General features: G+C 39.4%; 1 protein-coding gene across 22 annotated transcripts in view; it reads left to right on the forward strand.

Annotated features, from left to right (window-relative positions):
• Positions 1-16,030, forward strand: part of DYSF (dysferlin) — a 237,169-nt gene that overhangs the window by 171,395 nt on the left and 49,744 nt on the right. For 14 of the 22 annotated variants that reach the window (XR_004054403.1, XR_004054402.1, XM_010361936.2 and 11 more), the window contains one exon: positions 311-373. The exons of the other annotated variants lie outside the window; for them this stretch is intronic. Coding sequence is in view for 12 of the 14 variants with exons in the window: in XM_010361936.2 (XP_010360238.2) it covers positions 311-373 (63 nt within the window). In the remaining 2 variants the exon portion in view is untranslated. The remainder of the gene's footprint in view (positions 1-310; positions 374-16,030) is intronic. 22 annotated transcript variants of the gene reach the window in all.

Consider the following 16,030-nt stretch of genomic DNA (forward strand, 5'->3'; position numbering starts at 1 on the left):
AGTCAGGCATTGGCTGAGCTCCTTCCACGTGCCTTGCCTTGTGCTGGACGTGCCCAGCCTTCATCTCATTCGTACTCACTGTCGCTGTGTGAGGTGGGCTTTGGACCCATTCTCCAGGTAGGAAGCTGATTCAGAGAGGTCAAGGGACTTGCCCAAAGTCACACATCTGGTGAGGTGTTGGAGCCAGGCTTGTCCAACTCCAAAGCACATGTTCTCCCTGGAGGAAGAGCAGAGGGTGCCTGGTCAGAGAGCGCTACCTCCTGGGGACTGTCCAGCCTTCCTGTTGCTAACCAGCGTGTTTCATTTGTAGCTTGCAGACGGTCTGTCGAGCTTGGCCCCTACTAACACGGCTTCTCCTCCATCCAGTCCTCATGTATGTATTGCTTACTTATTTGTGGGCTCCTTGTGTTCCCTTGTGGGGCCGGGGGTAGGGGGTTAGGAGGGAAACGGGAGGGGAGAGTGGGAGGGAAGAAAGGAGGTATTTCCTGAGCCCTAGCAGGAAAGTCACCTATCTTTGCCTCACTGTAAAGGAGGAGTGAGAGAAAGCTATGGAGTAGATGCTCAGAAATGGACACCCCTAGGTTACTTCCTGGGATTTACCTTAATTTTATTTACCTGTGTGAAGACTGAGGGGCATAGGTGGGGCTGCATGGGCCAGTGGAGGCAGGGAAATCTCTCGATTAGACTCTGACTTCTGGAGTGTGGGACCCCAGAAGCCTCTTCTGGGCGCGGGACCTCAGACGGCAGGCTGACTTTCTGTGCTCCTCCCTGATGTGTGAAGGGGGTGTGTGACCGAGGAACCCTGGCTGGCCCCCTTGGGTGCTAAGAGGTCTGCTTGGGCCAACAGTCTGCTCCTGCAGTTTCTGGCAGGGCTCCTTTCTGCTTGCCTGAGTGGATTTCCTAGGTGTCATCTTTCTGGGCTGTGGGTCCCTCTAGGAAGATGACTTTGGTGTCTAGCCTTCAGCATGTGCGCCTGAAGTCCCATGCTGAGGGCCAGTGGGAGCCCCTGACCTGTGGAGGGTGGCGTAAGAGACAGAACTTGCCAAAGGCAGTGAGTTACATTCTACTTATGGTGTCAAGAGGAGGCACTGCTGTACTGGGGGACTCATGAACTTCTAGAAGGAGGCTATCAATATAGATATATATTTTTTCTGATTTATCTTTTTTAAATAAAATATGGAAAACACAAAAAGTGTCAAGCAGGACGTTAAAACCACTTTTATTCCTACCAGTTAATGATAGGCACTGTTAGGATTTTGATGTGCCTTCATTTTTTAGATGTCTTTTAAGCTCACATGAATACTTTTTAAAAACAAAATTGGAATCATAGTTTTTTTATAATTTGGATTTTTTAAATTTAAAAGTATACATGAATATTTTCCCATATTTGTGTGTATATATGTTATATAATGTATATAATATAGACTATATATATATATTTTGAGGCAGAGTGCGGCTTTTTGCCCAGGCTAGAGTGCAGTGGCATGATCGTGGCTCACTGCAACCTCCACCTGCCGGGTTCAAGCAATTCTCCTGGTTCAGCCTCCTAAGTAGCTGGGACTACAGGTATGCACCACCATGCCCGGCTAATTTTTTGTATTTTTAGTAGAGATGGGGTTTTACCATGTTAGCCATCCTGTTCTCAAACTCCTGGCCTCATGATCTGCCTACCTCGGCCTCCCAAAGTGCTGGGATTACAGGTGTGAGCCACCACACCCAGCCTATTCTTGTATTCTTTAAAGATATGGCTGCATGTCATATGAACTTTTAACTACTCCGTATCATTTGCCATTTAATTTGTTTATTTCTCCTATTGTCTTCTTTTGTCCCTTAAAGGACTTATTTTAGTTTACTTTATATGTGTCCGTCCAGATGATTTCTTTCTGTGTTTTTGTTTTGTTTTGTTTTGTTACCCCTAGGTACACCTGCTCAGGCCATTTCTTGTTAAAGTGTATTCCTAGGCATTTTATGGTCTTTGGTGCTGTTCTAAATGGAATATCTGTTTTTCTTATGACTTTGTCAAACTATTGCTAGAATATAGGAAAATAATATTTTTGTATATTTACTTTGGAAATGACTCTTTTTAAAGCCCCATTTATTAGTTCTGACTATTGTTCTTTGATTCTGTTTGGTTTTCCAAGTAGGTAAGATCGTTTTCTTCAAATAATGATAAACGTGTTAGTTTCTTTCTAATAATAACGGCTTATTCCTTTTTCCAAATACCATTTGATATTTGAGATGCTGCTGAGCAGACTTATTTAGTCATTCATTCTAATGAGAATGCCTCTGCCAGATTTCCATTAATTAGGATAATTATTGATGGTTTCAGACAGATATTTGATTTTGGCAAGGTTGTGTCCTTTGTTTGTTTGTTTGTTTATTTATTGTTTTTGAGATGGAGTCTTGCTCTGTTGCCCAGGTTGGGCTACAGTGGTATTGTCTTGGCTCACTGCAACCTCTGCCTCCTGAGTTCAAGCAATTCTCTTGCCTTAGCCTCCTGAGTAGCTGGGATTACAGGTGCCCACCACCGTGCTCTGTTAATTTTTGTATTTTTGTAGAGACAGGGTTTCATCATGTTGGCCAGGCTGATCTTGAACTCCTGACCTCAAGTGATCCACCCTCCCTGGCTTCCCAAAGTGCTGGGATTATAGGCGTGAGCCACCGCACCCAGCTGATTGTTAGTTTATTAATAGCTTAAAAATTAGGCATGGAAGTTTAATTCTCTCAAATGTCATTTGGCATTTATTAAGATGATAATTTTATTTTCCATTGTCTGTTAATAGGTGTATAATTGTGCTATATTCCTGGGGTAAACCCAAATCGGTCAATTGGTCATGGTATTATAGTTTACTACAGTTGCAGCCACCTTATCCAATGCAGTCAAGACAGGTAGTTGATTGGCTAATTGAAAAACTTGATTAAATAGGGACTTATTAAAAGTCATAGAAATGTACCACAAACAGGCCAGGTGCGGTGGCTCTTGCCTGTAATCCCAGCACTTTGGGAGGCCGAGGTGGGCGGATCTTGAGGTCAGGAGATCGAGACCATCCTGGGTAACATGGTGAAACCCTGTCTCTACTAAAAATACCAAAAATTAGCCAGGCGTGGTGGCGGGCGCCTGTAGTCCCAGCTACTTGGGAGGCTGAGGCAGGAGAATGGCGTGAACCCGGGAGGCGGAGCTTGCAGTGAGCCGAGATGGCGCCACTGCACTCCAGCCTGGGTGACAGAGTGAGACTCCATCTCAAAAAAAAAAAAAAAAAAAAAAAAAAAAAGTACCACATTTTGTTTTTAACCATATCCATGTAACTTTATTTGTCAATCATTTGACATGTGCCATGCCCTCTTTTTGAATTTGGATGTGCTGACTTGTGTGTCATGTCATCCTTTTGGTATAAATCATATCCAAAATGCATTATCTAGGATTTTTAGTTTTAGGTTTATTAAAGTTTAATGAGAATGTAACGATACTTGAAAAAAAAAAAATCTGAGTGTAGAGTCCTCTTAGGGTTTAAGATGCCCTTCCACCTTTTATGTTATCTCACTTGTACTTGATAGTCCTTACTTAAAAAAAAAAAAAAATCAAAAGCAAGCCAGGTGTGGTGGCTCTCGCCTGTAATCCAGCACTTTGGGAGGCCGAGATAGGCAAATTGCTTGAGCCTAGGAGTTTGAGATCAGCCTGGGCAGCATAGTGAAACCCTGTCCCTACAGAAAATACAAAAATTGGCCAGGTGTGATGGCACATGCCTGTAGTCCCAGCTATTCAGGAGGCTGAGGTGGGAAGATTGCTTGAGCCCTGGAGGACAAGGTTGCAGTGAGCCGTGATAGCATCACTGCACTCTAGCCTGGGTGACAAAGTGAGACCTTGTTGCAACAAACAACTCCACCAAAACACAAAAGCCTTAAATTAGTTTTCATGGATACAATGCCCTTCCTTCCTTTTTATATCCAAATTCTATGTGCTTTTAAGTATATACTTTGTTTATCCAATTTCTATATTAGTACAACTGGCATAAACAGGTCTTGGAGGAAACACAGTTGACTAATGGCAAACACCCAGCTCATCTTCTGGAGCTGCAGTGGGCATCCTAGAACAGCTGTGGACAGTCAGTGGTTCTGGACCTCAGGCAGATTGTTGGCAGACAGGACAGACTGCCAACATTTGTTAATCCTGGCTAAGAAGAAGTTTTAAGGAGAGCTTCTATTATACATTATTGAGTTAGATTTGCTACTACTTAGGATTTTTATGTCTCTATTAATAAGTATTACTTTCAAGGTGTCTTTGTTACACTTTGATGTCAGGGTTATACTAGTCCCTTAAAATCCTTTTCAGGTGTGCTTCTACTTCCTGTGCTCTTAAACAGGCTCTGTGGCATGATAATTATTGTTGCTGAAAGGCCCTAAAATACACTAGAGCCACTGTTTATGAACTGAAATTATGCAATTTGGAAATTATATGATACAAATATTTCAATAGTTTGGCTTTATGTACAAAATGTATAATAGTAGGAAACCTAAATTAAAAAAAAAAGACTGACAATCATGTGATTTAAAAGGTGGTGAAATTGTATCTATGTAGCTGATACAGGATAGCCATGATTTTTTCTCTAAAGTGGTGTTATGTTATATGTTTTGAATTATAGAAGAGTTTCAGGAATGCATATCTTATATAATTGTATACGATGCAACTGTCTTGTATGCATTTGTAAAACTGGGCTCAGCACATTTTCTGGGAGTGGATTCTTTGATCATTTTGTACTTCTTCAATCAATTTGGTAGCTGAGATGTCATCACATACTGCCTGTTAACATTGGTATAAATTTGTACATATTACTATAATAAAACCTTTGTATCTATTCTGTTTTCATCTTTATTCTTAATTTTATGTATTTATGTTATTTTCCTTTTTTATTAGGCTTCATATAATTTCATGTATTTTATAGCTGTTTTCCATCCAAAGAACCAGCTCCTTAAAAATTCTGCTGATATTATAATAGATTGGTTTCTTTAATTTCTACATTCAAGTCATTTTTAAGCTCTCTCAATCTGAAATTCCTATTATATATATTCTAGATATCTTGGGTTATCAGTTTATCTTTCTCTCTCTCTTGTTTAGAAAAGACTGTTAAAGGTAGATATTTGTCTATATTCTAAAAATTCTAAAGTTTTGCTTTTCACACTTAAGTATTTATTTCACCTGGAATTGATTTTGCGTGTGTGTTAACTGTGAGGTAGAGATTTTTTTTCTCATATAACTAACCAATGAATTAGTATCATCATAGAATGACCTGTCCTTTCTCATTGACCTACAGTGACAGCTGTGTCATTTGTTGGGTTTCCATATAAGTGTGGGCTATTTGTGGGCTCTCTATTCTGTTCCATTGGTCTATTTGTCTTTCCCTGGGCCATTTCACTATCTTATTTACTATAGCTTTCTAATAAGTCTTGATCTCTGATAAGGAAGTACTTTGTTCATGTTCAGAAACACCATTGCTATTCTAGTCCTTTGCTTTTCCACTTCAGTTTTAGAATCAGTTTTTCAACTTAAAAATTGTTGAGATTTGTGATAGAGTTATAGTGAATTTCTGGATCAATTTGGGGGAAAGCAGACATTTTTATTATATTGCCTTTTAACCATGAACATTGTATAGCTTTCCATTTATTTAGGCCTTCTTTAATGGTAATTTAATGAATTTTTATAATTTCATCCAAAAAAGTCTAGTACAACTTTTATTCTATTTAGTTCTAGCAATTTTATGCATTATTGTTCTCTTTACTTGAATTTTTAAAGGTCTATTTTCTAATTGGTTTTTGCTTGTATATAAATGAAATCAATTCTCATATACAGATCTTATATCCAGAAACTTCGCTAAAATCTCTTATGAATTATACTGGTTTGAGAATTCTCCTGGATTTTCTATAGAGTCAATCATATAATTTGTGATTAATCACAATTTTAATTCTTCCGTCTATATTTCTTTTACTTTTTAATTTTATTTTCTTGTCTTATTGCCATTGACTAGAACCTTCAGCTGATGTTCTATGTACTTGGTTATAGAGAGTATTCTTTTCTGCTCCTAATTAAAAAATGAGTGTTTTTATGTTTTACCACTGAGGATTAAATTTATCAGGTGAACCTAGTTACCTGTTAGAACCTTACTAGTTAGCTGTTTTTTTCATGAATGTTGTTAAATTTTATTGAATGTTTTTAAAGTATCCATTGAAGTGATCATATAATTTTGCTCCTTTAACCTGTTAATGTAATGAATTACATTAATATATAATACATAATTATATGATATAATATATTAATGTATATGTTAATTAGATAACCCAAGATATCTAAAATATATATAACAGGAATTTCAGATTTAGAGAACTTAATATACACTAATAAATATATCTATATTAGTACTTAAACAACTTTGCATTTCTGAAACAATCTAATCTGATCATGATATATTATCTTTTTTTTTTGCCTTGCTGGACTCAGTTTGCAAACATTAAGTTTAGGATTTTTTTTGCATCATTTTTTTGGGATGATATTGGCTTAAAGTTTTCCTTTTTCATACTATTATTTTCAGGTTTTGGTATCTAGATAATACTAATCTTATAAAATGACCTCTGTTGTGTAAGCCATAAGATTAGCATTATCCATTGCCTAAATGTTTGGTAGATTCACTCATGAAACTGTCTAGACTTAGTATTCTTTTTGGGAATATTTTAAACTGCTGATGCAACTTTAAAAAATGTTTATAGGACCTTTGAGATTTTCTGTTTCTATGTGAGTGACTTTTGGTGATTTAAATTTTCTAGGAATTATCTATTTCTTCCTAAAAATATTGGTGTAACATTTTTTATGATCTCTTAATTTTTCAAAAAGAATTTCTTCTCCCTCTAGTTATGCCTCCTTTCATTCTCAAGATTATATTTTATTATTCTTGCCAGAATTTGTCAGATTTTTTTCAGTCGATTCAAAGAATTTTTAGTTGGTCTTCTCTATTATTTCCTTATTATATAATTTATTCACTTCTTTTCTTCTATTTTATTCCTTCCATTTTATATCTTTTCTTCCTTCTATTTTGGGGGAGTTTATTATATTTTAACTTCTATGCAAACATTTAAGGCTATAACATTTCCTGTCACTGCTGCTTTATGCATCCTGTAGGTTCTGACAACTAATATTTTTGTTATTTCCCATTCTGAGTATTTTTGGATTTTTATTATTTCTTTTTGACACCTAAGTTATCTAAAAACATGATTTTTGGAAGTTACTAACTTATATTTTAAGTTATCTTTTGTTATTGATTTCTCGGTTAACTGGAATGGTCTCTACTGTCCAGAGAATGTAGTCTGTGTGTAATGATTCGATACTTAGAAACGGCCTGACACTTGCTTTATGGTCTAGTGTAAATCTGTAACTGTCCTTTGTGTGCTTGAAAAGAATGTGTATTGTCCAGATGTCTTATATATTTAATGTGCATTTAGAACAGGCTTGTTAATTGTTATTAAAATCTGTACTTCTTCTGATTTTTGTGTCTTTGGTGGTTTATCAATTTCTGAGTGAGATATAAAAATATTCTGCTTTGATGTGACATTTGTCAATTTCTCCTTATAATTCTACCTACTTTTATATATTTGATGATCTCTATATTTTTTCTCTCATTATAGAGAATTCTTATATCTTCTGGGGAATTGAATCTTTTAACAATATGTAGCAAGCCTCTGCCCATCTCTGCCTTTTAAAATCTCTGCTAATGAGAGTTTTTCTTAAAGTCTGTTTTGTTCATATTAATATAACTACCCCAGCTTTCTTTTGGTTAGTATTTTCCTTGTATAGCTTTTTCCATCTTGTTACTTTCAACTTTTCTGTCTTTAAGCTTTAGCTATCTCTCCTGTGAGCAGCAAATAGATAGATTCTATTTGTGGTTAATGCATTCTTACAATCTTTACTAATATATTTGAATTTGTTTTTGCCATCTTATTTTGTATCTCTATCAGCCCTTTTTTTTTGATTAAAATATTCCCCTCTTTTTTCCATCCCTCCTCTTCTTTTTAGTTTCAAAACTATGTATTGTTTCTATTTCTTTAGTGATTAGTATAGAAATTTTAACATGCATATTTAACTTAGCAAAGTCTAAATTTAATTGGTGTTTATATTTTCCTCCAGAATATTACAAGGAACTTAGACTGCTTTAACTCCAATCATCTATCAATTTGCAAACTTTTGTACACTATTTTAGTTTTATCTTTTTTACCTACCTTTTTAAAGCACTATTATATATTTTTTTTTGAGACGGAGTCTCACTCTGTGCCCCAGGCTGGAGTGCAGTGGCGCAATGTCGGCTCACTGCAAGCTCCGCCTCCCAGGTTCACGCCATTCTCCTGCCTCAGCCTCCTGAGTAGCTGGACTACAGGCGCCCGCCACCGCGCCCGACTAATTTTTTGTATTTTTAGTAGAGACGGGGTTTCACCGTGTTAGCCAGGATGGTCTCGATCTCCTGACCTCGTGATCCACCCGTCTCGGCCTCCCAAAGTGCTGGAATTACAGGCGTGAGCCACCGCGCCCGGCAGCACTATTATTTTAAGTAATCATTTTTTCTTTTAGCTGTGTTCCCATTTACTTTTTTTTTTTTTTTTTAAATATCAGTCGTCTTCTTCCTGAAGTAGGGCCTATTGAAATTCCTGTAATTGAGGTCAGTTCATTATAAACTTTCTCAATTTTTAATTGACCGAAAATATTTTTTTCACCCTTATTTTGGAAATAATAGTTTCACTGATAGTTATTTTCTGTCAGCACTCTCTTCTGGCTTCCATTGTGCTATTGTTTTCTTAAATCTGAGTACTTAAAACATTTTTATTTTGAAGTTAAGTTTAGTTTTGGCTGGGTGCAGTGGCTCATGCCTGTAATCCCAGCACTTTGGGAGGCTGGGGCAGGCAGATCATTGAGCCCATGAGTTCAAGACCAACCTGGGCAATGTAGTGAAACCCCATCTCTACAAAAAATACAAAAAATTAGCTAGCTGTGGTGGTGCATACCTGTAGTTCCAGCTACTTGAGAAAGTGAGGCGGGAGGATCGTTTGAGCCCAGGAGGTTAAGGCTGCAGTGAGCCATGATTGTGCCACTGCACTCCAGCCTGGCCCACAGAGTGAGACCCTGTCTGAAAAAAAAAAAGAAAATTTAAAAAATAAAATTAGTTTAATTTAATTTTTAAAAGATATTATTTTTATTTGTTCTGAGCAATTCTCCACCATGATCTCTTCAAATGTTACAGATTCCATTCTCCCATCATTTCTGGAACTCTGATTGGATATATGGACCTCTTCTATTCTTCATGTCTGTTAAACATTCTTTCATATTATTTCTTTCTTTGGGTTGCACTCTGGCTAATTTCTGAAGGTGTATCTTCTAGTTCACTCGATCTTTAGCAGTTTCTGATCTGCTATTTTACTCTATCTGTTGAGTTTTCAGTCTTAAGTACTATATTTTTATTTCTAAAAGTTTTATTCCCCTAATCTGCTTGTTTATGTTTGAAGGTCTCCTGTCTGTTTGGCATATTTTTAATGTCTTTTATTTATTTAAACAGTTTTTCCTTAAAGCCCTATTTCTGACTACTCTGACTTCTGTTTCCTGATTCTGCAATTGGTTGGCTCTAGCTGGCTCTTGCTCATGGTGTCTAGTTCCTTATGTGTTTGATTGTGAACCATATTCCTTGGAACTTTATCTGACAATTCTTTGGGGCCTGTGTGGAAGTTACATTCTTTTAGAGAGGATATGTGTTTACTTTTACCAGATGTCTGTAGACGCTATAAACCCAGATTCACTTAAAACTAAATGTTCAGTGTGTGACTTTTTGGGTCCCCTAGTTAGTATGCATTTTGGCTCCTTATTTCTCTGGATTTTTCCTTTCTCATTTGCCCTTAAGGATTTTCTTTACATTCCTATCAGCTCAGTCATGCATTTAAAATGGATTTTAGAAGTATCTTATCTGTTAATTTAGGTGTTCTTACTTGGAGGGTTTCTCCGGTTGTCTCATTTGTCATTTTGCTGGAAATCAATGTCTTTATTAGAGGTTTAAATTTGAAGTCATGGTTTTCATCATGCAGGTTTATCTCCTTCGGGGTTGTGTACTCTAATTTCTTGTTTGCAGTTTCCTCTTAAGACTTCCTATGAATATACATGAGCCATTTGTTTTCTTCTGCTTTTTACTCAACTCTTTAAGAACATTGGGAGACATTTGTCTTTGTCTTCAGATTGCTCTCCTTCTTTTGCCCTTAATATCTTCTCTTTTTTTTGCCTTGTGTTTATCCTTACAAAGGGAAGTCCTTTCTTGTCAAATACTGGGAGCTCAGTTAGATTCTTTCCATAAATTCATGGCCCCTTCTAATCTCGAACTTAGACAAAAGGAAGAAGGAAATAGTTTAGATTTGCAATAGTTTCACTTTGCTGGTTAGAAATCCAGCAGGGTGGGATAAGTAAGAAGGAAACTAGAATCAGAGGCAGCTACATGGGGCTATTCTTCTGGGCTGAAGAGTTTATTTCCTGTGTTTGTTATGGTAGTCAGGGGTTAGCTAGGATAGGCTGGAGGGCCAGAGCTGCTGTCCCTACCAATGAACTTCTATATAGGAATTTCTTAAGTAAAGGAGAGTTGACCCTTTCCCACCAGGCCCACCAGGCAGGGTGTTACTTTAGGGAAGTTTCTACAGTTTTGGCTAAGTGAATCCTTAACCTTGTGGGTTCAGACACCTGTTGGGTCAATTTTCTCACAGCTAGCATCTGTGTAAACTTACATGAGAAATATACCTACCTGGGGCATGTGACCTTGGTGACTGGTCCAGCGAATAGTCTTCTATAGCTTCAGTGAGTGGGAAGCCAAATTGTGATTAAGAGTGAGAAATCAGAATGAGGAGAGAAAGAGTTCTGTAATTTGAACTTTAGTGCCAGCTGACCAAGATGGCCTGACACATCCATCTCCAAGGGTAAGGGCAGCTTTAGTCCCTAAGCATAGGCCCCCTTTCCTCTGATGGTGCTGGTGTGGACACCTGTCAGTGTTTACCCCTTACTCCTGTTTGCCTGTTCTTCAGGCCTGATTAGTACATTTCTTCATGAATATGCTCTTTCTCTGGATTAATACGTTCTTCCCACTTATGGTTAAGTCTTAGGGTAGGAGGCATTCTTCCCTGTTGAGGTGACTTTGTCTCTCCTTGCTCTCACTGACTATGAAGTTATTTCATGGTCTAATTCTCCAAGGGCAGCCCTATTTCCCTTAATTCCAGGTTGTGGGGGGATGCGGGATGCCTTATTGCAGCTTATGAGTACTGACAACAATTTATTCCAAGACTTTGAAGCAAAGGTTTTCTGAGCAAAGGAATCAATTACAGGGCGTGGCTCCCAAGTGAGGAAGCATTTTCAGAAGGCATCCAAGGCAGTTTGTCTCTGAACTTCATGGTTGCACCTCTGAACTGGAGAGTTAGAGGGGGAGTATTTTAACTTTAATAACATTCATGGTTTTACCTGTACTTTTGTACATATCAGATGTGGCAATTAGGAAGACACTTGTCTTTTCCTTGAAGTAGGTTTCCTAAGGACATGTATTTGGCAATATTGGTTTAGCAAGAATTACTGTATGTGCTTGAAAGTAACTGTACTTCTTTAAAAATATCACTCGTTCAGAAGTGTTGCCAGTACAGCCTGGCCTCCCCCCACTCCCATTAGTTCTGATTAGGAGGTTTGATGTCCGTCACTGGTGTAATCTGGACCTTTCTTTGTGACTCATTCTTTCTCTCATTTTCTCAGAGCAAATACAAATCGCCCATCAAATGACAAGTGAAAGCACAGGGGAGACGAGGGGAGGGAATCAGAGCCGAAATCTGTTAGCTATTTGGAATAATTGGTTATTTGCTGTGTTTGCTGGTTGGGAAGCAGAGCACATACTTCACGGTCTCTCCTGTTACGGGGGCTGGAGTCACCCTCCGATATTGGATCCTTGTTGCCAGAGCCCTTGGCTCAGGGCGCCTTTTCCCTGCTTGGCATTCCTGTGGTCTCCTCGGGGGTGCACCCCTCCTCCCTCGCTGCACACTGCAGGGGGGACAGCCTGGGGTGAAACTTGTCTGGCAAACTTCAGGGCTCCATCAGGGAGGAGGAGGCCCTGGCTCCCACCATCCAGCCCTCCTTGCCTCCACCTCATCCTGACATAACCCCTCCACCACCCCCTGCCCCAAGGGGTCTTTCCCCTGGTCCGAGAGGGATCTGTTTTCCCATCTAAAGAAAAAACACTCATCTCTTCCTAGTGGGGTATTCTCGGCTTCCCTAGGAAATCTACAGTGTAGGCAACTCTCTCTGAGGTCTAATTTGATGTCTTCCTCTCCCTATTGGTCCTATGTACTGTCTACTCCCTAGCCTGGGTCAAAATAGTGCTTGGAAGTCGGTGCAGTGCTCACTGTTGAGCACAAGACCCCTCTGAGTGTGCTTGGTGAAGTTTATTAACCCACCTTTTGTCTTTAACTCTTCTCTACATTAACCAAGGCACAGGGAAATCAGAGCAAATTAACAACAAGTTCAAAATATAAAATATTTGAAAAGTAATGTGATTTTGTGTATGAAAATGCACACAGTAACTAGAAAGTAGGTTGACTTTGGCACATAGTAGGCTCCCCTCAAATCCTCTTAAAATTGAATTTAGGAGAGCTAATATTAGTGTCTGTAGCTTGATGAATGCTTCTGTAGTCTTGGGAAGGCCTTCAAAAATAGTTTTTCTCTTGAGTAGTTGGAACTCTTGTTAAGAAAAATTGTATACATAAGCAGAAGGAAGATAAAGTATGCTGCCCAGGCCCTATTGGAATTGTCATGGATTCTGAATTAGTGATGTTCTGTTGCTTTCTTTGTATGTTTGAAGAGTCTGATGGAAGCTTCTTTCATTCACCTGCTGTCTAGGTTCCATTCCTCTAGGCTTTCTGCATAGTTGTATGGGGTTATGGTGCCCTCACAGAATCCAGGCATGGGCCCCCAAGTATCTATCTTAGGATCCTGAATTGAGAAAACATCAGCAACCTGGGGTTCCCACAGCTCCCCGACACTCTGTGAGTCCCCCATCCAGAGCAGGCCAATAGTCAAGTGATCAGGTCCCCTTGCCATCTGTTTGACTTTACTGGATTTCAGGCCCATGTAGTCTCTGGGCCTTTGGAAGCAATTCAGCATTTTGGTTAAAGGTCTTCACTTCTTTCCCACCTCTGCTGATCCAGAAATCAGAATAAGCAGAGTAATGATCCCCTCCACAGAATAGGAGGCTGGACTGCAGGGAGTGTCTACAAGAGGTTGAAAGCCCAGTGTTCCACTTGTAGAAATAATTAAGTGACTTTTGTTATGAGTGTGTGGAGTTCTGCTGAATCAACACAGTGGCTGGCTGTGGGCATATGTCTATGTGGCTTTGAGGGACATGAGTGATTTTGTATACGGAGGGTGGAGTAGTTTTGAAGTCAGGGTATTTGCATGTCTGGGGGTTTGTCTGGTCTACATGTAGGCATGAGTACTTTTATGTTACATATGTGTTTATTCATGTGTGTATGAGTAAATAGTCCATTTCCTAAATCTCAGGACGTGAAAGAATTAAAGGAACCTTTGTACCATGATTCCAGTAATACAGATGTAGAGCTATAGTGTAGCAGTACTGGAGATCAAACTGATGACACTGGCAATATCACCAAGAACATTAATCATGGTAAACTTTACAGGTTACAGCATATCTTTGTAGATATCTACTCTGAGCCTTACAGTAACCCCAGGGGTGGGTTGTTATGTTATTATCTTGATGATGATGATTTGTACTAAGAGGGAAATTACTTTCAGCACAGTCTAGGATGTCTATGTCTGGGTTGACATAGGCATGAAGGCCTGCTTAAAATTATAAACAATAATGGACCACTTTTTTTTTTTTTTAAGAGTTGGGCATATAGTTCTCTATAGTGACCCAAGGTTTAGCATTATAACCTTGGTGGCAAACAGATTTGACCAGAAATTTTTCTCTTTGATTCCGCTGGTCATCCTGGGAAGAGAAAACAAATTCTGTACCTGCCCCCTGTTTCCTGCTTCCTAACTTCACAGAAAGGAATTATTGTTGCCCGTTTTTCTACCCATATTTATGAAATGTGTTAGGTCTACTGAATGCTGATGGGAGATTAAATATTTGGAATGTATCATACTGATTTAGGTCTTCAAGGGGATTAAGGTGCTCATTAGACTGGATCAAGACTGGAGAAACATATCTCTGCTATTTTGCTCTGGCTGCCCAGGAACTGCGTGTTGGCTATTAGCTGAAACTGGAGAGGCTCTCAGTCCATGCCTTGATCAGACTTACTGGGTTGGCTGACTGCACAAGGGGCCTTGAACCTTGAGCATGGGGGCGTGATGTTTTAATGGCCAGACTTCTTGTTAAAGCTTAAGGTGACACCTCAAATATCAAACCTTTTGTATTTCTTTTTCCTCCTTGCCATATTCCAAAACTGGATGCTTTGCTATTGCAAAATGAGGTAAAAAACACATTTGGAATGAGAAAACATACCACTATTTCCCTTTTGGAGCTTTGGAATATGGGATTCCATTAACATCAGAGGGTTAGTTGGCTTTGGCACCTCTGAGTTCAGACATGGAATAGCTGTCCTGTTTTTTTGTGGGGCTCTTTCTTATGGGTGTGCTAACTTATTCCTGGACTTTCTGGCGAAGAAAAGGGAGAAGTGGGCTTGAAATAACTCTATCAGAAGCCAGATTAGTGAAACAGCAGAAATGATATTTTCAAGTCACATCTGTGGGTGTGTTAAAAATAGAACTTTATTTTTCTGTAAATCAACTTAATGTCTCCTTTGAGCCCACATTTTTCCTGATGGCAGAAAAATCTGGGTAATCTTCAGCATTTTAGGTTTAAACTTAGGTAGTGTGGGCTTTCTGTCTTCCTCCTTAACCCCAGGAGGCAGCTGAATTCTGGGTTGGACTTCCATAACGTCCTGACCTCCACAGGGAGGAAGTCCTGGTCACCAGTATGTGTCCACTTTGACATTTAGAGACCCACTGATTTCTGGTCACACAGGCCCTACTGCATCTTCTCATTTCAGCCCCCAGATCCTTCTAGGTTTCCTGGCTCTTTCTTTCTCCACTAACTTTCAAGCCCTACAGGGAGTAGGGCACCATTAAGCAGCTCTCCCGTGACACTCTGGGGTCTACGGGAAATTCCAAGGGCTTAGGCTCTGCCTCCCATGACACCCATGCAGCCATCTCCAGTCAACTGCCCCACATCCAATTCCTCTGGCAAATTCTGGGTGGCTGCTGCTGCCTGGACTTCCAAAGTTATGGAGGGGTCTGTTCCATATATACTTTAGAGCTGACCTGGAGGCAGGGTGTGCGGTGCCTTATCAGAAACTATCACAAGTCTCTAATTCTTGCTTCCTTTCTCCTACACTTTCATTTATTTTGCCTATGATGGGGAAAAACTGGCTGGACAAAACATTCTTTTAAGCCTATTATTTTAATGGCATGTGATCAGCCTTTGTAAACTTAAAAGCCAAGGATCACCCCCTCTTTCCCCACATTCTGCTGTTGAGGCATTCCTGTATCCATCAAATATTGACAGAACTACAATTATGTTTCAGGCAATGTTCTAAGCATTGAGGTTATGAGTGTTACAAAAGATAAACGGGATTTGGTGCGGTGGCTCATGCCTGTAATCCCAGCACTTTGGGAGGCAGAGGTGGGTGGATCATTCGAGGCCAGGAATTTGAGACCAGCCTGGCCAACATGGTGAAACCCCGTCTCTATTAAAAATAACAAAAATTAGCTGGGCGTGGTGGCACACACCTGTAATCCCAGCTACTTGGGAGGCTGAGGCAGGAGAATCGCTTGAACCTGGGAGGCAGAGCTTGCAGTGAGCCGAGATAGTGCCACTGCACTCCAGCACTCCAGCCTAGGTGACACAGCAAGACTCTATGTCTCAACAAAAAAAAAAAAAAAAAAAAAAGAAAAGATAAAAGGTTCTGCCTTCATGGA

Source organism: Rhinopithecus roxellana, chromosome 17, assembly GCF_007565055.1.
Source record: "Rhinopithecus roxellana isolate Shanxi Qingling chromosome 17, ASM756505v1, whole genome shotgun sequence".
Lineage (NCBI taxonomy): Eukaryota > Metazoa > Chordata > Mammalia > Primates > Cercopithecidae > Rhinopithecus > Rhinopithecus roxellana.